General features: G+C 38.1%; 1 protein-coding gene across 1 annotated transcript in view; it reads right to left on the reverse strand.

Moving 5' to 3' along the window:
* The window catches only part of LOC122562633 (uncharacterized), a 244,370-nt gene that overhangs the window by 3,739 nt on the left and 213,580 nt on the right, over window positions 1-27,051 (reverse strand). Inside the window, exon 19 of the mRNA XM_088000000.1 lies at window positions 17,838-17,960. Coding sequence (XP_087856126.1) covers window positions 17,838-17,960 — 123 coding nt within the window. The remainder of the gene's footprint in view (window positions 1-17,837; window positions 17,961-27,051) is intronic.

A 27,051-nucleotide genomic window follows, 5' to 3' on the forward strand; every position in this document is an offset into this window, starting at 1 on the left:
TTTCCCACTGAGTACCGTTATTTTGCACAGGGTCTGTTTGTAAATCACTTCCATCATATATTGCACTTGTTCAACTAACTTATCTTTGTTAAAGGACCTAAAATATTAAATAAACTCCATATTCTACTTTATTCAAATACTGGAAGGAACTTAAGGCCAACTTTGTCATCTAACTCAGGTATATTTCAAATCGGTTTGTAATGGACTGTTTGCGTCTACTCCTGTGATAGAAAAATGTCAGCACCTCAGGGTAACAAAATCATGCTTTGCTAGTTAGGTTCAGCAGCCAGAAAACTATACAAACAACAGAGATCTACATAAAAGCAGCAACAATACAGCATACTGTATATCTCAACAACATGTACTTCAAGTAGAGAGAGAGAGAAAAAAAACACTCCGATCAATGCACAAGAAACTGGAATGGGCAATTTTGCAAATCTGGCTCAAAGTATTTCTCTCAAGCTCCTGTACTAGATATAATGAAAGGCCTATTTTCAACACAAACCTTTTCTCCTCTTTTCTTTCATTTCTAAATTGTCTCACATCTTCATCAAGTTATTCTTGTATACTTATTTTATCAGAACTACTTCTGACTGTTCTCTTTTTCTGATAACTACCAATACTTATGTATGATATGCTTCCTTCATCTTCAATGAGAATTAAAACTTCAAAATTCTATTTATCAAACCTTTCCCATGACCTTTAAATGGCAAAATATCCTTATTTCCCACGTCTTTGCTGTTTCTTGCTGTGTATAAGCTACAAAACAAATTCATACTTGATATCACCTAATCAATAGCTCCCAGTTACATCAATAGCTCCTGATTTACCTCACCATTATTTTTCTTCCTTTTCTTCATGGTGTCCTGCACTATGGGCCTTAAATCGAGTTGGGCATTGCAATAAAAATCAATCAAAATTGGACAGTTACTAAGAGATTGGGCAGTGCAAGAGATTGAGAATTCTCATGTTTTCATGCCTATTGAAGAAGAATAAACTTAACCATTTTTAGATTTAGATTCCCTACAGTGAGGAAACAGGCCCTTCAGCCCAACAAGTCCACAGCGACCCCCCAAAGAGCAACCCACCCTGACTAGTGCAACTATCACTACGGGCAATTTAGCATGGCCAATTCACCTAACCTGCACATCTTTGGACTGCTTGCAGTAAATAACTGCAAGTGCTGGTAACTTTCAATTCACTTCCTCATAGGCCATAATTTAGAAGACTGATTCTGAAGGACTATTGCTATGGAAAATGGAAAAGTCACATTGTTACAACACTGAATGTTACGATGAGGTTGTAATTGCGGAAAATTGTTTCATAGATGGTGGAGCAAGCTTTGACCTTCATTGGATGTCTTATACTTGAGTGACTTTTGAGGGAAAACAATATTTTCGCTTTTCTCTTTCCAGAGTCACCAAACTGATGACAGGTTCCAGTTCCTTAACTGCAAGTCCCTCAGACTTGGCTATTCATCAGACACGGCTATTCATGAGATACACTACTACGGAAATACACAAGTACTGATGCATGAAATGCAGTTCCAACAGGACTTACCAAATAGTTATCAGGGTAGCAGCAACATTGGCTAATGTAGCCCTTCTTTATCAAGGGATATGGAATCTTACTTTCAATATGATTGCCACAGTGGGTGAAATCAGATAATTTTTAAAAAAGTTCATTCACGGGATGAGATCATTGCTGCCTAGGCCACCATTTATGCTCATGCCTAACTGCACAAAAGGCAGTTAAGACTCACCCACATTGATGTGTGCCTGGAGTCACGTGTAGGCCAAACCAGGTAAGGATGGCAAGTTTCCTTGCCTATAGGAAATTAGTGAACTAGATGGGTTTTTCAAACAATCAACAATGGATTCATGGTCACTGTTTAGACCCTTAATTCCAAATATAATTCAAAAGATGGAAGAGATTTTGCTTTTCAGATTAATGATCTTCATTTAGAAGACATCTGAAATGAATAAATATTAAGGAGTATAAAGAAAACGAGTTCAATTTTTCAAAGTCAATTATTGTGTTTTCGAACCAAGCTTTTAATTAGCCTGGAAAATAAGGTCATTTCCAGACAGAGATCAAGAGTTTGCTTTAAGACCAACAACTTGAATAAAGGACACTCTTGGAATAATGTAAAGATTCAGAAAGGAGGAGAAGCAGAACGTGTTCAACATGTTTCATTTCACAATAAGTATCCCATTCTTGTTACCTTTGCATATAGCTTTTCTCCAAAGATGGCATTTATTATGGAATAGGCTCAGCACATTGCATCAGTAAGTTTCAGAGCTATGAGGAAAAAAATTCTAACTACCAGATTGTAATGTGTATATTTGAGAAAGGAATTGATGAAGGTTTTGATGAACAATCTCTGAAATTGGAGGTGCACAAGTACAGAATCATAAGAAAGAAACTCGAAAGCAGTGAACTTAAAGCAGATCAATACAATGGTAAGGACTAAATGAGAACAGATGGACAAAGTAAAGTTGACAATAGTTAGTAAGCTTCTAACAGAAGTCCAGATAATTGTCTGAAAAAAGTTTGTGCAATACAAAGAGTAATATTTCACTCATACATTCGAAACTGGGGCTGGATCATAACTTTTGCCATATTTGTGAAGTATAGGGCTGCCAGAATGAACCAGTACTCAAGGTGATCTTGTTTTGTACTAGTTTTGCACTCACAGCATCATAGTTGAAACTCAGATTTAAAAAAATGTAATATCGATAAGAAATCTAGCAGCACACTTTCAGTTTCTATTAATCAAACTATCCTTTTAGCTTATCGCAATCAAAAGAGATGTGCAAATGAAGTATGAAAGCATTGTATGCAGGCATTTTAGTAGTCAAAAAAAAAATTCATTACACCTAAAGTTCTAAAGGATGTCGAATTAAAGCTATTGCTACATTTTTCAGGTACAAGATAGCAGATATTAAAATGCTGATCTAAGTTAAAATTGAAGCTCTAAACAAGCCTGCAGGATATTAGTGTGCCAGCGAATGTTATTGACCAAATACTTCGGAGGTTGAAGAAGTGAATCGGCTTCTTTTCACTGTATGCCTGGGGAAAGAGACAGTATCTGATGGCTGACAAAAGTAGAATGGACTAAAGGAGTGAGAGTGAGGTTTTACTTAAATAGAATGCAGAGTGTGTGGAAACAGGCCATTTAGTCCATCGAGTCCACACTAATCCTCTGAACAGCATCCCCTTCAGACTCAGCCCTCTGCCCTATTCCTGTAACCCTGCATTTCCATGACTAATCCACCTGGACACTATGAGCAATTTAGCATGGCTAATCCACTAGCCTGCTCATCTGGGGAATATGGGAGGAAACTGGAGCACCCAGAAGAAACCCATGCAGACACTGGGAGAACATGTAAATTCCACACAGTCGTCTGAGGCTGGAATCGAGTCTAGGTGCCTGGCACTGTGAGGCAGCAATGAGCCACTGTGCCGCTCTCAAGGTTATTCAGAAAAATTTGAGAGTACACTCCTTAATCACATACAAACAGTGAGAGTTCACTTTGCCAACAGTCTAGTGTTGTTGCTAATATCATCCAATTTACATCAGTTAGGGTGGAAGTTAATAAAGAAGCATTGATGCCTCCAGGCATAGTAGTAGAATATCCCTTCATATCAAAGTAGTATTCCTCTTGGTACAGTACATCTTTGGCCATTGGTGGAGAGTGTGTAGTGACATGATAGTTTAAATTCTTAAAACAAGTATGCACATATGTAGACACAGCCATTTCAGAAAAAAACGTTCTTTCTCACCATAGAACTTTACCACTTGTTAGGGAAAACTTCAAACAGATGCATCTTGAAGAATCACTGGAGCGTTTCCATTCATAAGAATTGAAATGCTTCTCACAGCTCAGTGTGTTAAGGCCTATGTCTGCCTTTAGTACTTGTACTATTGAGTTAATCTACAAGTAGGAGTAGAACTGCTGTTTAATGTTCCACTGGAAACCACCAGGATGTGTGGTGTTGCCACCATTCTCTAAAGCAGCAATACTTTTACAATCAAAACTCGCTACCAATTTTACTGATGCTATCGATAGCAAACCCATAGGAAAACAGCCATAAGAGCATGATTAATAGCTGATTGAACTCAAATGGTTATTTCACATTCAGGAACAGTATTATAAAATGTATTCCCTTAAATGGTTTAACACTTAACTTTTCAGTTCAGAATCGACAAGTCTGAACACCAAGGATAGCCAATTACTACCTTTACCGTTTTCTCGGCTGCTATGCCAGCTGGATTTAAAGCTGCAAAGGACCAGAAACTGAAGAAAATGTCTCTTAAGAGGAGCTGTAAATGCCAAATATTAATAAATTTCATTTTACACTAGAGAATTGAGAAGAGCAGACTGTGGTCTCAATTTTCCATTGATTGACTTCTCCTCAAACTCCAGTATAGAAGGGCCCAAAGCCATCCATTATTTAAGCAGCAGATACATGGTTTAAAGGTTGTTACATAATTACAGGGCTCAGATGTCATTTATGACTTCCTGTAAAATCTTCCTGATTATGTCATTCTTCTACCATTCCCAGGTATTAGATTAACTGATAGAAATGTGCTCACATAGGCACACAAGTTTTAAAAATACTGAAATAATTTTAAAGGCAGTTGGAAGTTCTTGTTTTTATATTGAAATTGGTCTCAGAGTGCTGTCGTATTCAACAGTAAACTATGAGGTGACTGACATGAACCTCAAGAGCCCCATTAGTTGCCAGGATTTATAAAATGTGCTGTTAGCTTGGAGACTTATTTTAAACACTAATGTAGGCATCTGCTTCTACTAAGTAAAGAAATTAAACTTCACAGTTCAATTATTGCCAACAAAAGTTTTAACTTTCACACCTTTCAGTTTTGTGTAGCAGTTAAAAACGTGGTTCTAGCTATCTTACTTCCAGACTTCTATAGCACATTGAAACATATGTAATACCAGTCATCATCTTTCCATTTTTGTGTGTATATTTATGATTTCTGGGATGTCCATCAGAATTTTCCTTCTTTGATCACTTTGATTTTTGAAAACTGATACAGTTCAGTAAAAAGTTCAGAAACTGAGCCACAATTACAATAGTGCCAAATAATTAACAGGAATTCTTTTAGATGGACTTTTCAGTGCTTATTAGTGCTGCATATTTTCAAAATAGGAAATTTAACAATTTTGGGATTACAGCTTTACAATCAAGATTACCAGCTGGCATTACAGATTTACTTAAAACAGTCAAAATTGCACTCAAGTTAAATTGTTGGGAGTTCTCACAATTAGCGTTTATCTCGTTTTTCTTAAATGTATTAATAACTTTGAACTCTGGCAAATAAAATTCAACCAGGAGAAAGTGAGGACTGCAGATGCTGGAGATCAGAGCTGAAAAATGTGTTGCTGGAAAAACACAGCAGGTCAGGCAACATCCAAGGAGCAGGAGAGTCGACGTTTCGGGCATAAGCCCTTCTTCAGGAATCAAATAAAATTCAAGGCAGCATTATTATCATTCAATTCCTCTGAGCACAGACGAGTTAGCTTTAATTCCTCTCTCAGCCAAATGTTCAGAAGAAACTTGCCTAGTACAATGCTTCCAATTTGGATCAATTCATGTGCTTTTAATAGCATTTAGTCAGCAGTAATAATTGGACAACTGGAACATTTTACTGAGTACTAGTTATGTTAAAAAGAATTGCTTGTTGGCAGCAAAACAATCATAAACTGACCAAAATTGTATGAAATCAAGAGCTTGATTACAGAACATTAGTCAGTATTACTCTAAGTTTAATGCCTTTTTAAAATTACATTGTTCTAACACTTTAATTATGGAGTGGACTGCTTTAAAGACACAACCTGGAATACTCATGGCTTTAATATGTCAAAGATGTGCGAGGGACAAAGAATAGGGAAATCACATGGTTTGTGAAATATCCAAATTTTTCAACTGACATCCTGTAAAGAATGAATAAAAAGTTTTCATTTATATAGCATACTTCACTACTTTAGGTTATTGCAATTTTTTCATAACTACAAAGACGTTTTGATGTAGTATAGTTACTGATTCAATGTCCAGAATGGTGGCAGAAAATTTAAATTTAATAACATCTCACCAACAGCAATGCAATTATTTAAAAACAATCTGCTTTTGGTGATCATGGCAAATGAATAAATGTTGACCAGGATATTGTGTGAACTCTTCAACCCTTTTAATGTTGCCATGGGATCTTTATTGTTCCCTTTAAAGATCAGAAGGTGCTTTGAGTAAATGTCTCATCCAAATTACAAATATTGTGCTTGACAAATCTTCAGAAGGTAGTTCAGATCATGTTCATTTTCTGAAACAAGGGGGTGGCTAAGAGGAGACTTGTCTTGAGTTTGATCCAAATCTGCTAAAACATTTGTTAAATCATGTAATCCTTACTTACTCTGTAATTGTGGGGAGAAAAAAATGCAGTATTGCCAGCATGAATCTAAATTTTCACCAGCACCTTTTTACGGAAAACGCCACACTATGTTTATTAGCGTGTAGCTTGGCATAATTTCTGTACAGTTTTGCTTTGAGGAAGTTTAATTAGGAATTGCATGGCCCAGCTCTTAAAGTACCGAGGAACAGGAAATAGTACAATAGTAATCATTTCCAGCAACCCAGGCAGTGTTTTCAGTATGTTTGGCAGTGCTCAATTTGACTTGGGTTATTTTAACAAAGAAAGGATAAACTGAATAGTAGCTTTGACTCCCACTAGATGGTAAGTCAAGTTAAACTGGCAGACAATATTATACATTTACTTCACATTTCATTTGATCTTCCTTTACATATGCTGGATCATTTTGATTAAATTTCATAGAGATACTGATGCTCAACAATTAGGTATTCAGTCTTTTTTTGTTGGATTTACAATGAGCAAGTCAATTAAAAAAAAACCTTTCTAGGCTTAAAACGTAGGCATGCTTTCAAATAAGAAGAATTTCTGTAGATGTACAAATGTCAAACTTTGTATAGTTCTACATGAAACATGGAATTGGAATATTGTTGAAACTATAGTAGATTCAGATGTTTTTCTTAAATCACTAAAGAATAATTCAGATTCTCAAAAGGTCACATACTTTGAATTAAATAATGTAATTATCCATGCTCCAATTTTCATGATCTGACAAATTTTAGATTTCTAAATTAACTCTTGCCCCTTAGTGAAACATTAGAAACTCATTAAAATGATTTCCATCTTAATCTTCAGGCAGCGTCACTTATCTCTGATTTGAGTATTGCTAATCGCTTCATTTGAGTCTACTTATCTCCAAATAGTCTGCATTTACTAAAGATGGAGAAATCTTCTATCAACTCTCCAAGAAACAGCTTTGACTGGATATCATTGACTGAATTTTCTCATTCAAGTCATAGGTCTGACATTCAGATGATTTCCAATCGTAGGCCCAGATGCATCTGATAGAACAGCATCTGTAAACTTTCCAGAGGGAAATAATTAAAAAGGGTCTGCCATCCAAGTAGACACACCAGGCATGCTGAAAATGTGGGAGGTCAAACAAAGCATCTGAAGTGAAGGATAGCTAGCAAACCCACTGGCAAAACTATGTACAGCTGTCATGACTGGAGAAGGAGCAACAACACACAGTGGAGGTATCATAGGTTGATAGAACTGGCAGCAATGCCTGCAGATGTCTTGAGGATGGCCAATGTGTCCTTTAAAGTAACCACTGCACATGTGCTCTAACTCCCCACTCTGTTCTTACCTCCTAAGAGTAAACAAGCTACAGACACATCAGTTCAATCCAGTTTCACAGCCTTTCAAAAATATATACTAATTCCCTCCATAATAATGCAACTGGTTTCTTGTTGTGGAGGCATAGATTACAGTCAACATTCTGAAGCTGGCTCTGGGAAAAATGCCAGATGGTGAGAACATGTGGATCCATTATTTTGACATTTTTCTTGTTATCCCCAATTTACAGCAATTCAGTGAACTTGTTTCTCCAAATGAGACTTCCTCCCCATGCTAAACTGATTACATGTTTCTATCTTTCCATAGTTTTGTACTTCTAAAAGAAGCCCTTTCAGCATATTTGTCCACCTCCTGCAAGTACACCTCTTCTACAAACATAGGAACTAGAATAGGCTAATTTAGTAGAATTATAGCTGATCAAATATTGAATGTCTTTTACTCCCTCCATCCCATAACTCAGTAGGATACAGGGTAATTAGAAATCTAATGTCTGTTAAATGTACTCAAAAGACTGAATCTCCAAAGGTTTCTTCGTTAGACAATTCCAAAAAGTTCACAATCCTCTAAGCAAAATAATTTCTCTTCATTTCCGAACCAAATGGCAACCCCACATTTTTTAATTCTGACCTCTGGTTTTAGATTCTCCAACCAGGGAATCATCTACATCTACCCTTACAAATATTTGAGATTTCAAGGTGATCACCTCTCATTCTTTGAAACTCGAGTGAATTCAGGCCCAGTGTGCCCAAAATCTCTTCATAAGATTGTTCTGCCATTCCAAATACAAATGTGGTGAACCTTTGTTGAACACCCTCTCCGGTAATCATTTCTTCTGAGATAAAGAGATCCAATCTGCACTCAAGTGCAATCTAACAGAGTTCCTACACAACTGAATCAAGGCTTTACTACTCTTTTCCTGAAATCCTAATATTCCATTAGCTATCTAATAGCTTGCTGAACCTGCAGATTAGCTTTAGTAACTTATCACTAAGGACACCTAGATCCCTTTTTACAGCTACACTTTCCAAACTCTTATTATTTAAGAAATACATTGTAACCTCACATTTTCCATATTATATTCCAACTATCATATTCATTGCCCATTCAATAAACCTGTCCAAATCTTCCTGAAGCCACTTTTCATATTCCCCATGACACATATTTCCATTTAGCTTTGTATCATCTGCAAATATGGAAACCAGACATCTCAGCACAACTTCCAAATCATTGATATATAACATGAACAGCAGAGGCCCAAGTACAGATCCTTGTGGTACCCCATTAGCCATACCCTGCAACGTGACAGTGACCTATTTAATCCAGACACTTCTTTTTCCTCCTTGTTAGGGGGTCATTAATCCATGCCAAGACATGACCTATTTTCCCATGTGCATTATCTTTCTAACCAGACTTCTGTGGGGGACTACATCAAAGGATTTCTGAAAATCTAAGTTAACTACATCCATGAGCTCACCTTTATTCATTTTGTTAGTAACATCTTCAATAAAAAAACTCCAACAGGTTTATCAACCATGAGTTCCCATGCACAAATGCATGCTGATAGGCCTAAATGGACCAATATCAAAAGAGTTGTTTATTTATCTCATCCTTTATAGCATTTTCCTTACTACTGATGTAAGGCTAACAGGTCTGTAGCTCCCTGTTTTCTCTCTTGCTGCCTTAAATAGTGGGGTGACATCTGCTATCTTCCAACTCAAAGAAATCGTTCAAGAAATGGGGGGAAAATTAGGTTCCAAGCAATCGATCGTGAAAGGACTCTCTAGTCAGACGCACAGACAGACATTCCTAACTTTCCAAACATAGACTGGACTGCCATAGTGTTAAAGGGGAATTTGTAAGTATACAGGAACATTTTCTGATTCAATATGTGGATGTACCTACTAGAGAAAGAGGAAACTTGATCTTTTCTTGGGAAATAAGGCAGGCCAAGTGATTGAGGTGTCAGTGGGGGAGCACTTTGGGACCAGTGATATTGATTCTATTAGTTTTAAAATAGACATGAAAAAGAATACACTTGATCTAAAAGTTAAAGTTTAAATTGGAGAAGGCCAAATTTGACAGTATTAGGCAAGAACATTCAAAAATTGATTTGGACTGGCTATTCACAGGTAAAGGGATGATTGGAAAGTGGGAGGCCTTCAAAAATGAGATTGAGTGTTCAGAAAAAATATGTTCCTGTTAGTGTGAAGGGCAAGATTGGCACGTGTAGGGAATATTGGTGACTAGAAAATTGTGGCAAAAAAAAAAAGAGGAGCCATAACATTACGTATAGACAGCTGGGATCATATGAATCTCCAGAGAAGTATAAAGTGCAATAGGAGTATATTTAAGAGGGAAATCAGGAGGGCAAAAAAGGAGACATGAGATTGCTTTGGCCAACAGGGTTAAGGAAAATTTAAAGAGATTCTACAAATATATTAAGGGCAAAAGAGTAGCTCGGGAGATAATAAGTCCCCTTAAAAGACCAACAAAGCCATCCGAGTGTGGAACAGTAGCAGGAGAATCAACATTTTGGGAATCCTGATGAAAGGCTTATGCCCGAAACATCAATTCTCCTGTTCCTCCGATGCTGCCTAACTTGCTGTGCTTTTCCAGCACCACACACTCAACTATAATCTCCAGGATATGCAGTATTCATTTTCTGCTATATCTTTAAAATTGTCTATATTACTGAAGTAATGTTGCTGGATGTCTTAAAAGGCATAGAAGTAGATAAATCCTTGGAACCTGATCAGTTATATCCTAGAACTTGGTGGAAGCTAGGGAAGTGATTTCTGGGCTTCTTGTTGATCACTGGTAGCCATGGGTGAGGTGCAGAAGACTGGAGGTTGATTAACGTGGTGCTATTATTTAAGAAAGGTAGTAAGAAAAAGCCAGGAAACTATAGACCACAATCCTGAAGTCCGCAGTGGCTAAGTTGTTGGAAGGAATTCTGAGGGACAGGATTTACATGTATTGGGAAAGGCAAGGACTGATTAGGGATAGTCAACATGGCTTTGTGCATGGGAAATTGTGATTCACTAACTTGATTGAGTTTTTAAAGAAGTGACAAAGAAGATTGAAGGCGGCAGAATGGTAGATGTTGACCAAATGGACTTCAGTAAGGTGTTTGAGAAGGCTCCGCGTGGTAGATTGGTTAAGAGGAGATCTGGGGGAACTAGCCAATTGGACACAAAATTGGTTTAAAGGGAGACAACAGAGGATGGTGATGCAGGGTTGATTTTCAGACTGGATTCTTGTGACCAGTGGTGTGCCACAAGAATCAGTGCAGGGCATATTGCTTTTCATCATTTGTGTGAATGATTTGGATGCAAATATAGGAGGAATGGTTAGTAAGTTTGTAAATGACACCAAAATTGGTGGTGTAGTGGACAGTTATGATTATTTCAGAGTACAACAGGACCTTGATCAGTTGGGCCAATGGCCTGAGTAGTAGCAGATGGAATTTAATTTAGAAAAATGTGAAGTATTGCGTTTTGGTAAGGCAAATCAGGGCACAACTTATACACTTGGTGAGGTCCCGGCGAGTGTAGCTGAACAAAGATCTAGGGGTGCAGGTGCATTGTTCCTTGAAAATGGAATCACAGGTAGACAGAATGGTGAAGGCGGTGTTTGGCACACTTGCTTTCATTGAGTATAGAAGTTGAGAAGTCATGTTGCAGCTGTACAGGACACCTTTAGAATACCTGTTCTAGGAAAGATGTTGTTAAACTTGGGTCCAGCAAAGATTTAGAAGAGTGTTTCCCAGATTGGAAGGTTTGAGCAAAGGATGAGGCTGAATAGGCTGGGTTTTTTTTCCCCTCTGGAGCATCAGAAGGTGAGGGGTGACCTTATAGAGGTTTAGAAAATTATGAGGGGCATAGATAGGGTGAACAGCCAAGATCTTTTTCACCAGGTAGGAGAGTCCAAAACTAGACAGCATAGGTTTAAGGCGAGAAAGGAAAGATTTAAAAGGCACCTGATTGACAACCTTTTCACGGAGATGGTGGTGTGTGTATGGATCAGACTGCCAGAGGAAGTGGAGGAGATGGGCAGAAATACAACTTAAAAAGGAGTCTGGATAGAAAGAGTTTAGAAGGATTATGGGCCACATGCTGAAAAATGGGATGAAACCACTTTAGGATATATGGTCAGCATGGATGAGTTGGATGAAAGGTCTGTTTCCGTGCTGTTCAACTCTGACTCTAATTTACCGAATTTTGCAAGATAATCACAATGCACCAACTATCTCTATAGCTGCTTCTTTCAACACTCTGCAATGAAGATCGAGTCATAGCGATTTATTATCTTTCAGTCCCATTAATTTCTCCTGTACAAATTTCTTACCAATGCTAATTTACTTCAACTTCTCTAAATCTCCAAATTGAATATCTAAATCAAGGAACTTTGTTATCTTGCTCATTGAAAACAGATTTAAAATAATCATTTAGCTTCTCTGCCATTTCTCCACTCACCACTATCAAGTCTGCTGACGCTATCATTAATGGACATCCATTTATTTTAACCAAACACTTCCTTATTACATACATCTAGAAGCTGTAACAGTCTGCTTTTATGTTTTGTTAGATTGTATTCATATTCTATTCTCTTTATCAGTTTTTTGGTCTTCCTTTGTTGTATTCAACAGCCTCCCTTACTCACAAAAATCCTCAGAACTGTTGCTATTTCCAGCAATGTTGTTGGTATTTTCTTTTAAACTTACACAATCTTAAACTTCCCTTCTTAGGCATGGTTGATTGACCTTAGGTTTTTGGACCTTGCAGGCTTTAAAATAGCTACTTTAAACACTACTCATTGTGTATGTACAGTTATGCCCTTTAATGTATTTTCACAATCCACCTCAGCTAATTTGTGCTTCATTCAAATTTAAGACATTGGTTTCAGAATGAACTGCATTTTCAATATCATAAAACATTATCATTTTGTGGTTACTCATCCCTAAAGATTATTTCAACTAGATTGTTAATTAGCCCTTTTTAATTATATTTGATTTAAAATAGCACATCCTCCATTGGCTTAACATACTGCTCCAGAAAACCATCCCTAACACACTTTCAGAAACCTGTCCTCCATACTTTGTGCTCAGTTGGTTTTACTCAGTCTATATGCAGATTGATGGTATCTATAATGACCATGTTACCCATGCTCTATACTTTTGTCTTCTCCAGATTACTATCATGCTCCATATTACCACAATTATTTGGTGGCCTACCAATAACTTCAACCAACCTCTGATGTCCCTTGCTGGTTGTCAGCGCCAACACAAGGAGATTCCACAGATTGTTCTTCCAATCTGAGATATTCTCCTTCTCATGCATCAATCCCATTTCGTACATCAGCACAACTCCAACTCATTTTCCTACTTGTTACCATGCAGCATTCTTCTGTAATGGCAGTTAGACCATATTCATATCCCTGTGCCTTTAGATCATCTAACCTGTTGCAGGGCAACTTTCCTTTGAAGTGTTATCATTCTGCATTCAAAACATCCTCAATGTTGGGCTGAATTCCCTAGAGTTGCCCAAGCAGCTTTTCTAATTTGTGTCACCAAGGCTTTTTTTTTCCTTCCAATATGGGTTACCATGAGGTTCCAATCTTCCTGAAAAGTTGGTTTAATCCCACCCCAACAGCATTAGCAAATCTCCCTGCAAGGATATCGATCCCAACCTTGGTAAGGTGTAACCCATCCAGTATGTACAGGTCCCATCTTCCCCAGAAATCTGAAACCCTCCATCCAGTTCCCCAGCTTTTTATTCAAATCATTCGATCCTTCTACTCTTACACTCACCAGCACATGGCACTGGGAGTAATCCTGAGATCATTGTTCTCGAAGTCCTACTTTTAATTTCTATCTTAACATCCTAAAATCTGCCATCAGGGCCTCATTCCTCTTCCTAACCATCTGCTGGTACCAATGTAAACCACAACTTCTGATTGATAGCTCCTCCATTAAAAGGATATTTGGCATCTGCTCAGTGATATCCTTGACCCTGGCACCAGGGAGGCAACACACTATCCTGGAGTCATATTTACCACTACTGGAAAGTGTCTGATCCCTTGTCTATAACTCCTGTACTTCCATGTTTCTTCCTCTTCCCCTCTGTAGCTCAATCACCTCTGGTGCCATGGACTTGGCTCTTGTGAACTCCAGAGATACCATTGCTTTCCTGCAGTTTTTAAAATGGAATAATGATTAACAAGCACAGTAGACTCAGGGAAATCCTGCACTACCGACCTGGTTTTCTTAGGCTGCCTAGTACTCACCTATTCACCCTCTGCCTGTATGCTTCTAATCTGCACTGTGTCTACCTCCCTATAGGTGCTATCCATGTAAGCCTCTGTCTTGCAGATGCACGACAGTGATTATAACTGCTGCCCAAGTTCTAAAACTCAGGTCAGGCTTGTACAATCAGTATCTTTTGTCTGCTTTCATATTACAGTCCCTAGCACATTTTTCTTTTTTTAAAAAAAAGGAGCCAAATATCCTGGCTTTAAGCAATCTTCGAGGCAATGCTCCAGCAGTTCTAAAGAAATATTTTCGCATATTGGCTCTAAATCTAAAGTGAAAGCTAAACAAATTCTCTGGATATGGGCATTGGTAACTAGACGAGTAGTTATAGTCCATCCCTATTTCACTTCAAAGAGAATGTGAGTCACCTCAGAGTTGTACAGCATAGAAACAGGCCCTTTGGCCTAACCAGTCCATCCCACCATCTGCAATTGGCCCATATCCCTCCAACCTTTCCTATTCATGCACTTATCGAAATATCTCTTAAATGTTGTAACTGTACTTGCATTCATCACTTCCTCTGGCAGTTTGTTCCACACACGAACCACTCTCCATGTAAAAAAGATGTCCCTCGTGTCTTTTTTAAATATTTGCGTTCGCACCTTAAACATATGCCACTTGGTTGTGAACTCCCCCACCCTAGGAAAAAGACCCTTGCCATTCCCTTTATCTATGCCCCTTATAAACCTCAAAAAGGTCACCCCATAACCTCCAATGCTCCAGTGAGAGAAGTCCCAGGCTTTCCGGTCTATTTTTATATCTCAAACCCTCCATTCCTGGCAACATTACTTCTTAGACTATTGCAGTTAATACAGTGACAGTACTCCAGAATAGGTAGTGAATTCCAGGATTTTGATTTAGCAATTTAAAAATTAAATATGTACAAGTCTGAACAGTGTATGACCATGCTGTCATACACAAAGCATTTTTCTTTATAAAGGACATTTAAATAGTCACATATAAAGTAATAAGCATTGCAAGGCAATTCACCAGAGTGATCTAACAAAATGTGACACAGGATGAGAAAGAGATATTAGGACAGATACTAAAGTGACAAAGGCATCTTAAGGCAGAACCAAAGGTAGAAAAGAAGGAATACCCCAAGTTTAGGGCCGAGGCATCAGAAAACAAATTTACCGATAGTGGAACATAGAAAATGCCAGAACTGGAGAAGCAGAAGTGCTTGAGTGTTATAGATTGCTACACAGATTGGAACAGTTTGGCAAAACAGGAGCTTAAAAACAAAGACGAGATTTTAAAGAAAGTACACTCAAAGTAGTCAGAGAACAGAAGGGTAAATGAGTCTTGTTGCATGTTAGGACATGAACAGCATGGTACTGGGTGAAGTGAAATTTGTGGAAGATGCAATGGAACAGGATATCTAGGAAATGATTAGGGCAGGTAGGGAAGAGGGTTTTCATAGATGAGATGGATAACAGAGTAGAATTAAGTAGCCCGAGCAATGCTTGTAAAGGTCTCAGGTTTGGGACATTCAAATTAAGCAGTGTTTGATGCTATGTTTAAAGTCACCATCCTAGAGCAAAGAAGAAAGAATTCACCATAGTTCTCATTCTTGATTACTGTCAAGTGGATCCTACTTGGACGTACAAGTCTAGAGGTGAAGATAGCAATGAACCTAAAGGAACATACCCAAGCAAACAGCCAATGGTGTTTGGGGCTGGAAACAACATTGCTCCAAAATGGAATATAATATAATATGATGGGATAACAGAAAGCCTGATTGGTCTAGTTGCAGCTATACCATTTAAGATCAAGTGGTATGGTGCTGAAACTGTGCAAAATGTTGCATGAGAGTTACTTGAATTTTTTCAGTGGAATTCCTCTTTGAAATCAAAGTTGATAACACGTAGCATTGAAGAGAAGCACCTCTCCCACTTCAAGGCACCTTTTTAATCACATGACCAATGTAAGAAATTGTTCATTTCTTTTAATAGTGAACACTGTTGTTCTCCTTCAATATAACTGAAGGCTCAATCAATATAAACTCTTCAAAGTGAAAGACTTAATAGTTCAAGGGCCTTTTGATCTAAGCATCATCTGTTATTTCCTCCCAGAGAGATGATATTTCACGTCTGCCTCCAACAGAAATGTCTAGATCTTAGGATGAGGGCACAAGCAGATCCAAGACCCTGATTTCAATATACAGAGCAGACAGCTGCTGTTAAACTCTTCTCATGACGACCCTGGAGGCTGAATATTTAATATTCAGCAAGAAAGACTCTTACTTAAAAGGACTATTCTGTATGAGAATCATGAGTTGGTCTTGGAAAATATATTGAAAGATGGGCAAATGATTGCAGAACAGATGTCCATGTATACTTCTTGCAATTAAAAGATTGCACTAAATTTTAAGGACACCCCCAACCCCCATGATAGAATCATGAAGGTATACATTTACCATGGTAAAGAGTAACTTGGCCACACTCTAGGGAATGAAATCAAGAGGATCCCTGCAGAGTGCATATGCTTTCTATCATATTCGTCAGTTTGTTTAGTCTGTTTCAAGATTAATTTTGTTTATTAAAAAAGAAATAATGCTTGCCAAGTTTCTATTGTGCTTTAAAAAAAGGTACAGAAAAGAATCTGCTGTGCCAGCATCGAAACCATTCTTTTATTTGGCAATACTAATGATTATCCACAAAATGAATGTAGAATTCTGAGTTTCAGCTTGCTTTCTTTTCCTGAATACACTGTTCCCAAAATAACAAAATAGTTTTACAGTGGAAGAGGACAGGCAGATGTCAGAGAATATTTAATGTGGAGTAATTTGAAGTAGGGAGGAGGAATCCGACCACTAATATTAGTTGGTAAAACTGGAAAAGGAGTAGAGCAACCAAAAGATTTGGGAGTTCAGATACCACAAAATCTTGAAAAGTGGATGGACAAATACTTAAACCGCTGTTTTCTAAAATATAAATTTTCAAAATAGAAAAGATAGGAAAAGAATGTGTAGATCAGCTGCACTTAGATGATTCAGATACAAAACACTATTATAATAGAGAGAAAATGCAGCATAGTTGCAAATTCTTATAACAAAGATGATTAACAGAGAGTCTGACAGAGGTAATCAAAATAACAGCCATTTTAGAGGCGCATTTTTTTAAAGTGACTGAATAACAAAAATTAAAATCATATAACCTAACTTTTGAAAAAACTATAGTCTCAATCTTCTGCTCTTTCCCCATGGTTCTCTAATTTATTCCTTCTTCAAGTTGATATTGAATTCCCTTATGAAACTTAATGCTGCATCAGTGCCCTTCACTCTTTCAGTGGTGCACTTCAGATTGCAACAAGTTACTAAGTAAAAAAGATTTCTCTTCATCTCACCCAGATACTCTAGACCTTAAATTAAAAAAAAGCACTGTTTTCTTAGGAAATGAAATAATCTACTGAAACTGGAAGCAGAATCCTTATATCTACAAAAGTTGATATATATTTAAAAAGAAAATGAGTAGGTGAACTGAGCTAAGCAAATAGCTTTTTCAGAAAGCTGGCACAAATTCAACTGGCCAAAAAGGTCTGCTGCATTGTAAAATTTCTGAATACAGCATCTTGAGCAGCTTCACCATTCTTTTTTGAAAGTCAGTTAATATTTTAGATTCTCATTTATATGACATGAAGGCCATATTTAACTTCTCAATTAATTTACAACCGAAAGATGGTCTCTTAGAGTGCAGTAATCAATAGGACTACAAAGTTTTTGAAAAAGAATAGATCTCCCCTCACCCCTAAAACTAAAATAGTTTCTCAACTTACCTTAGAGGCATTTCTTACAGTTGAAAGCCTGTGTGCAATTACCAAAACCGTTCTCTCTTGCATAACCCGATCAATGGCCTCTTGTACGAGGTGCTCACTTTCTGCATCCAATGCACTTGTAGCCTGGTAAACCAGAAAAATGTGAGAGAGAGAATCTGGCATGTTTTCATAATCCACTCAACATTCAATCAAATCATTTCAATGTCCACCACAGTATTATGGGACTTCGTAAATGCATAAGATTATCAGGGTTAATGTAAACCAGAATTAAATGGAGCTCTTAAGCCTGAGTTATATTATGTCCATTATCTATAGCAGCAGGAAACAACTGTTATTTCGCTTTAGGGCAATAAATAATAGCCAGTCAGAACTGTATTGTGTGGTTTCTCCCCCCCCACAAAACCTTACCATGATTGCAAACACAATTGCATTCTTGACAAAAATCCACAGTAGAAGATTTCTAGCCACTGTATATAATAACATCTTTGTAGATTTGTTTAGTATGTAATTACAATACCATTTCATATTATAACCAAAGCAATTCTTGCAACTTGCATATATTTTGTTTCCTTTAAAGACAAAATAAACTCCATTAATTTGAGCTGTTCATATTTGATCCATTATATTAAGAGTATTCAGAACTGAAAGGTCCTCAAGGGAATATCATTTACTGGAATGGGAGAGGGGATGCAAAAAGGGGACAATTAATACTTCAAGTCTAGAAATTCATACGATAATATGCTTTACATAACATGTGGGTAAATAGGAGATATGAACTGTGAATACACAAAGATAAATCCTGCAGACACAAGCGCACAGTGGAGCACTCAGTTGGAATGCAGGTTGGAGAGAGAACTACAAATGCTGCTGCACTCATTTTCTAACAGATAAAAAAAATTCAAAGCAACACCCCAACAAGGAACTAAACCAGAAATACCAAGCATATTCTTGAACCATTATCTGAGAAATCTATCTGATTTAGGGATAAATTATTTACACTAAGAGTAAAACCGACAATTTGGGAACAAATGTTTACCTAAGTTGTTAGTTTACAGACTTGAATTTTTTGATCATACTAACATAAGCATCAAACCTAAATCTTCCAAGCAACACTGCAATCAAGTGTTCTGGAATGGCTTTGAGAAAAGATTTACAAAATTAATTTCATGTATTCAAGAGTGGTGACCTGGTGCGGCTGTAAAATAACTAAAAATATTTTCATGACAAGAGGTAAGCATTTTTAATCAGTAGTTAGTCTACCATTTGTGAGTAACCTTAGTTTAAATAACTGAAAATGACAAACACTATATTGCATCATTTACCAATTTCTTTGGTGCTGTCAGTTTGAGGAAATTACATGCTTAATCTCTCTTTTTTTTCCAAGAAGATGCTTATTAGTACCCATGAAATAAACGGTTTTAAAAGTCTACCCAAAGGTCTGCAAACCACCAATAAGCATACATAGTGACAATTCAATTTGGGGATATGACTAGTCGTATGAGTGAGGCTGGTTTCCTGTGCAATATTTCTTTAAAAATAGCAAAAACATTGGTGGGAACATGATTTCCTTTGGATATTATTTGCTCCAGGAAAATCTTAAACTTTAGAACTGGTTTGGCCAATTTTGGGTGAATTGTATCAAGTAAATACTTGAAGCTTTTTTAAAATCTTTATGAAAGGACAATCATCTATAGCTTGCAATTCATGATCAATAGCTTCAGCAGTAAGTTAGTGGATACCCCAATAACTACTAACTTCAATGCATTATATCAGCTATCGATGCTTTGTTTTGATACTGATTTTGATAAATGAAGTGTTAAGTGGTTTAAGTTGAACCAGTGCCCTTTTCTTTTGAAAGAATGTTACCTAAATCTTTGAAGCAATGGCCAGATGTCCAGTGTGAACTTTCATACAAGACACTTGACAGCTGGAACTCTTAATTTTTATGATGGATTTGACAGAGAAGAAAGGTGAAGTGAATTTAAATCTGACTAAAAGGCTCAATGTAAAAATAAGGTTCCGAAATTCATTCTGCAGGAGACTATCCTTATCTAACAGCAATTAGCAATTATAAAAATGTCACGTTGATGGATTAGTGGGTGATCCTCAGTACTTGCATTGATTTGCACAACTGGAGTCAAATTGAGGAACCAATTAACTGTCCAAAATTAACCAATTTAAATTCTTAATTCTATTTTTAGAATCTATTGTCAGTATTATCTCCAGTTCCCAACACTAGCTCTTACTGATCAGCATAATAGCAAACAAAAGCAGTTCATTGAATATTTTAACCTTAAATCTATGCAAACTAAACCAAAAAAATGCTTTATTAAGAGGCTTATTCTGATACAAAAACAACTTTAAGATTTGGATTATATAGGTATATTGAAATAAAACAAATCCTACACCTTTCCAAGTTGAGCACACGCATTTCCATCTTTTCCAAAATCTAATAAGCGACTGGAAATGCATCAATTCTGTAATGCATGGTAAAAACAAAATGCAGTAGTGTTTATGCAGATGAGACCTTTGAATCTAGACTTTGTATCCATGTAAGTATCCACAACACAAGCTAAGAGTTAATATTACCACTGGCCAACCCTCAGCATCTTACGTTAGCCTTTAGCACAGGAGTACAGTAGTAGTGAAGTCTTGTTTTAATTATATTGGAGCTTGGTTAGATCTCACCTGGAAATCTGTGCTTAGGTTTGGTCTCATCACCTCAGGAAGGATATTACTGCCTTACAGGGAGTGCAGGAAATGTTCACTAGACTTGTTCTGAGGATAGTGGACTGTCCTATGGAAAGAGATTCCGCAGACCTGGCCTGTATGGTCGAGAGATTTAAAAAATGGGAAATAATCTCACTGAAACTTAGAAATTACATAAGGGATAGACAGACTAGATGCAGGTAAGAAGTTTCCCCTAATTAGGGAATCTAGAACTGAGGGAACATTTTAAAAATAAAGTGGTTGTCATCTAGGTTGTGGGATATAAACGAATTAATGTTATTTCTGCAAGTATAAATTCTGATACAGAATAGGAATGAGAAAATACATATTCAGCAAAAAGAAAGCATGAGACATGAATACAGAACAATGGTGGATATATGGGCAAACAGGAAAGCATCTGTTTCCCCCTTACACGGGGACACAGGAACAAACCCTAATCAAAGAGGTCAAAGTGGCCTCTGGATGGAAATAGATGCTGATAGAAGAAAAGATATGCTTAATCAATAATCTATAATAGACTGACGTCAAACACCCTTATGGGAGTCAGAGATAAGAGTTTGTCACGGACAAGACAGGATAAACAGAAGTTGTGGGATAAGTCTTAAGGAAATGAGTGACGTAAGCGAAGCAGGGAACAGACAATGGAATAAGGAAAAATATGGGGATTCAAACTGTATAAATTTCGAGAGTTTGTTGGATTTGGTGTGCATTTTGTCATTACCTTACCTGGTAATGAGACAGGGCACCCACCTATAGGTGTATAAATAAATGGCGGATTCAGATATTTGTCTCGGACTGAAATTATTAAAGTGAGTGAGCTTTTGTTTCTCACAATTGGGGGCTCGTCCGGGATTTTCTTCCATCACCGGGGGGAGTGGCTGGCCTTGGACACTGGGAAGACGCGTCCCGTTCCCCATTGAGGAGCGGTCTCGTGTCCCGGTTTGGTCTGCTCCCTTGGGTGACTGATGTGAATCCTATAAGAGAGACATCTGAATCAGACAGTGATAGGAGCTCGATAGAAAATACGGTGACAAAAGGGGCCAGGCAACTCTGTGCACAGACCAAGGTAAGAAAATTGACTTTTAAGTATTGCCTTGGTGGCCGGGATTGAGTTTTAGTAGTTAATAAGGGACTAACGAAGGAACTCAATATGGCTTGCGCTTTGGGTAAGAAAAAAGCCTCCGGGGAAACAAAGTAAGGAAAAGACAATGGAAATGGAGGCGGGGTCCCTTACAACATTCCTCCAGAAAGTCCTTTGGGCAGGATGTTGTGGAAATTGGCAAAATAATACTTGTGCAAGGGAGAAAGATGATTAAATATTGTTGCTTTGTATGGACTAAGGACTCCATTCTTCGTCCCGCTGTCTTCTGGCCAAAGTACAGATCGGACGAAGACTGGGTTTGTGAATATCTGAGTTTATATGTCAATGTGCGAGAGAGAGAATGAAAAGAGCTGTACAGCTGGTAGGAAGTTTAACCCTTTGTGATTTGGTTTGAGTGAACATTTGTTTGTTGTGATTGAATGTTTGTGTTTTATTCCCTGGAGCTTGAGTTCCAGGACTGTTTTGAATCTGATTTTTGTTATGGAAATTTAACATGATTTCTTTTAAGGTTAAGGATTCTATTGTGATTATGAAGAAAAAAAAAGGAATGATAACTCCTGTTCTTTTTACAGATCATGACTGCCTTACTATCAGTTTCTAACTAATCTCTTTTATCTTTACATAAAAGCGATTTATAGAGGACAGTTGAAGTTTCAGTTCAACATTAGATTGTAGTAAAAGCAAAATTCTATGGTTAATATCTGTGACCTTGGATTCAGCCATTGTTCATGCATTAGAAGTTTTTTTTTAAAAAAAACTTGAGTAGACAAATTCTTTTAAGGCAAGTTCTGATTATTTTACGACTTATAGTATTGTAATTGAGCAATGATTGGTCAGGACTATTTAAGGAAACTAATTCTGGATCTAAATTAAAGGACTAAAACTGGGTAATTACAGTGAATTGCAAAATTGGGAACTGTATGCATTTTGCATTTTGACTATTAAATACTGAAGAAATGAACGTAAATATATATAAATATATTTATAAGTTAGGAACAGGCTTTGAAGGTTAGTCAAGCATGAATTGATGAATTGGTGTTTGAAGTTATGGGGAGCTAGAAATATTGCAATATTTCTTTAAAAAAAAGAAAAAGGGGAAAAACGTAACGACTTATCCCCTTTGGGAGGTACCCATAGGGGACAAAGAGATTGGGTTTGTAAGTGCCCCCCTCACCAATGGGGAGGTCAGAACATTTAAAAAGGAAATGGAGGTCCTGGTTGAGGATCCGGTGGGGTTGTCTGAACAAATTGTTCAATTTTTGGGGCCCAGTCTGTATACCTGGGCTGAATTAATGTCTATTTTGAATATATTATTTACTGGGGAGGAAAGGGGACTTGTACGAGGAACTGCCATTAAAATATGGGACAGGGAACACCCGATTGGAGATGGGGATGCTGGACAGGGAGAGATGAAGTTTCCCCTCAGAGACCCCCAGTGGGAAAACCAAAACCCGGAGCATAGAGAAGAAATGAGGGAATTGAAAGACCTGATTCTAAAAGGAATAAGGGAGGCAGTTCCGAAGTCACAGAATTTGATTAAAGCCTTTGAAATTAGACAGGAGAAAGATGAGACTCCCTCAGCTTTCTTGCAAAGATTAAGGGACTCAATGCGGAAATACTCTGGAATGAACCCTGAGGACCCAGTGGCACAGGGTCTTTTGAAAGTACATTTTGTGACAAGAGCATGGCCAGACATACAGAGAAAGATACAGAAGATAGAAGGATGGAGTGAAAAACCATTAGATGAATTGTTGAGAGAGGCACAGAAAGTGTTTGTAAAGAGGGAGAGGACAAGGGGGAACATTTGATAGAGGGTTTGAGCGACAGGGGCAGAGATGGAAGTCGCTACAGGCAGGATGCTATTATTGTGGAAAGATAGGGCATTTTAAGCGGGAGTGTCCTGATCTACAAAGGGAAGAAAAGGCAATTCCGCTTATGAATTATGATGAAGAATAGGGGTGTCAGGGGTTCCTGCCCTCAGGGGCCCACCAGGAACCCTTGATAAACTTGAAGGTGGGACCGTGTAGGGAGGAGGTAATCTCCCTAGTAGATACGGGGCAGCACGGTCATCGCCGAATTTTAAACCAAAGAAAGTAGAAATGTTTACACGGTCAATTACTGTTTCGGGGGTGAAAGGGGAAGGATTTACTGTTCCAGTATTTGAACCTATGATGATAGAAGGTCCTAAGGATAGGATCACAGGGGAACTGCTGTATATCCCTGATATAGGAAGTAACTTACTGGGGAGAGATTTAATTATCCTTTTAGGACTGGAGATTGGAATTCAGGAAGAAGAATTAGTTGTACAACTGGCAATATTGACAGAGGATGCAGAGAGAGAGATAGGCCCTATTGTATGGGCTAGAGAAGGGAATCGTGGAAAACTACAGATCCCTCCCCTTTTAATAAATTTAAAACGGAAAGGGGACGTTGTCTGTGAACGACAATACCCTATTTCCATAGAAGGTAAACGGGGACTGCAGCCAGTAATTGAGGGACTGATTAGAGATGGACTGTTGGAGCCATGTATGTCTCCTTATAATATCCCAATTCTACCAGTACGGAAATCTGATGGAACTTATCGATTGGTGCAGGATTTGAGAACATTAAATCGAATAGTACAGATCAGGCACCCAGTGGTGCCAAACCCCTACACGTTATTAAGTAAGATCCCTCATGATCACAAATGGTTTAGTGTGATAGATTTAAAGGATGCCTTTTGGGCTTGTCCCTTGGCGGAGGAAAGATTTGGGACTATCCCCCTATGAAATCTTATTTGAATTACCTTATCTGGGAACACATGGAGAATTGCCAATTCCCGAAACTAAAGATTTGTTTTTAAAGAAGTATATACTGAGCTTGTCCTCCTCTTTATCTTTCCTCAGAAAACAGGGTCTATTGGCACAGACTCCGCCCCTTGAATTTGCTGTTCATCCCATCCGGCCAGGAGATTGGGTCTTAATAAAATCATGGACAGAGACTAAGCTGCAGCCAGACTGGGAAGGGCCGTACCAGGCTCTTTTGACTACCGAAACGGCAATAAGGACGGTGGAGAAAGGCTGGACTCACTACATTCGGATCAAAGGGCCAGTGGACCCTCCAGTTGAGGAAGAAGTCTGGACAGCCGAATCAACACAAGACCCGCTGAAACTCAGACTAAAGAGACTTTGAGTAATTGACTATACAGTGGCGATGCGGGCGCGGGATTATTTCTGTAAGATTGTATATTAAGCCTTTTTGTGTTTTAGCATAATGATCAGAATACTGGGAATGCTTAGAGTTATGATGCTAGCCCTCTTGGTATTAGGATTTTGTCACATATCATTTTCATATGTATTATTAATGGTTCCTGAGTCTGATAATCCACAAGTAATAGACACTGATATATGTAGCTTAGTAAATTGTGGGAATGTAGCTAATCAGAGACAATACCGCAACTCAGAGGTACATCTTAAGTCCTATGGGGATGGCCTCGGGGATGGTACCTGGTATAATGGTCTTGTCACAATACACTGGGCCCCCTTCCGACCAGCACGCGATTGTCCCAATAAAAAGTGTAACCCCATATATTTAATGATAAGAAAAACCACATGGCACGGAGCGGTTTTGGGAGGTGGCACTTATGAGGTACAATTAAATGAAACATTTGGGATTGAAATGAAAGCAAATAGGAAGGAGTTTGTGGGCTGTTGTTTTCGAATTAGCATAGGACAGGGAAAAATGGGGAGAATTACTGGGTAATGAGATACAACCTTTCACTCCTCCCAATGATCCTACAGTAGTAAAAATTATAGAGGTAAAGGATTTGAAACAGACCATCGAGATAGAGACTGGGTACGGGGATACAAATGCCTGGGTTGAATGAGTAAAGTATACTGTAAAAAGTCTGAACAAAAGCAATTGCTATGCATGTGCCTCCGGCAGGCCAGTGGCCCAGGTGGTTCCCTTTCCGCTCGGGTGGAAGCGAGACAGGAAGGGCATGAAATGTATGATAGCCCTGTATCAGGATGAGACTGCATGGAATGATAGGAATTGTACCTCCCTATCTCTGATGTTCCCTCCCTTGGAGGAGAAAGATGCAAAAGTTCCCCCCACATTTTCCGCCGCAGTTGGAAATCACACGTCATGTGTGCACAGGCGAGGTACGAGTCGGTCGAGACATTTGGGGGAGCTGAAATTATGTACAGAGATTAAGAATGTTACCGAAACGAAGAAGGGAGGGAACTACTCAGCATTAAAGGTTCCCCGAGCGGATCTGTGGTGGTACTGTGGAGGAAAAATATTGAGACCCACCCTACCTCCGGATTGGAGAGGGATATGCGCAATTGTACAATTGGCAATTCCATTTACCCTGGCATTTGAGAAGGAAAAGATAGTAGGGAAAAAGGGAAGGGGTAAGAGATTACTGTTAGATAATTCTTTTGATGACAGGATTTATCTTGATTCGGTAGGAGTCCCTAGGGGAGTGCCTGAATTCAAAGCTCGTAACCAGATTGCAGCAGGCTTTGAGTCAGCTTTTGGTGGGCAACAATTAATAAAAATGTAGACTGGATAAATTACATTTTTTATAATCAACAGTGATTTATAAAATTATACAAGAGAGGCGGTTAAAGGAATATCAGAACAGCTTGATGCGACAAGTAGGATGGCATAGGAAAACAGAATAGCCCTTGATATGATTTTAGCAGAGAAAGGGGGTGGTGGTTTTTATCCTTACTTCCCTGATAGTAGTAGTCGGGGTATTGGTGGCCATTGGCTGTTGTGTCATACCCTGTATACGAGGGCTCACCCAGAGGCTGATTGAAACAGCCTTGATGAAACGAATGCCCCTGAGGGGACATTTGACAGAGGAACTTTATCAACTAAATAATAAGGAGATGAGTGAGACTAAGATGGATGAAATCTCTGAAATGATGCTTGCGAATTTTGGGAACAATGTTTAAAACAAAAGAGACAAAAATGCAGAAGATAACAGATAGTAATGAAAAGAAAGAGGGGAAATTGTGGGATATAAACGAATTAATGTTATTTCTGCAAGTATAAATTCTGATACAGAATAGGAATGAGAAAATACATATTCAGCAAAAAGAAAGCATGAGACATGAATACAGAACAATGGTGGATATATGGGCAAACAGGAAAGCATCTGTTTCCCCCTTACACGGGGACACAGGAACAAACCCTAATCAAAGAGGTCAAAGTGGCCTCTGGATGGAAATAGATGCTGATAGAAGAAAAGATATGCTTAATCAATAATCTATAATAGACTGACGTCAAACACCCTTATGGGAGTCAGAGATAAGAGTTTGTCACGGACAAGACAGGATAAACAGAAGTTGTGGGATAAGTCTTAAGGAAATGAGTGACGTAAGCGAAGCAGGG

The sequence above is a fragment of the Chiloscyllium plagiosum genome, unplaced genomic scaffold (genome assembly GCF_037043375.1).
Source record: "Chiloscyllium plagiosum isolate Xiang-an unplaced genomic scaffold, Cpla_swu_hap1 HiC_scaffold_24, whole genome shotgun sequence".
NCBI classification, from domain to species: Eukaryota; Metazoa; Chordata; class Chondrichthyes; order Orectolobiformes; family Hemiscylliidae; genus Chiloscyllium; species Chiloscyllium plagiosum.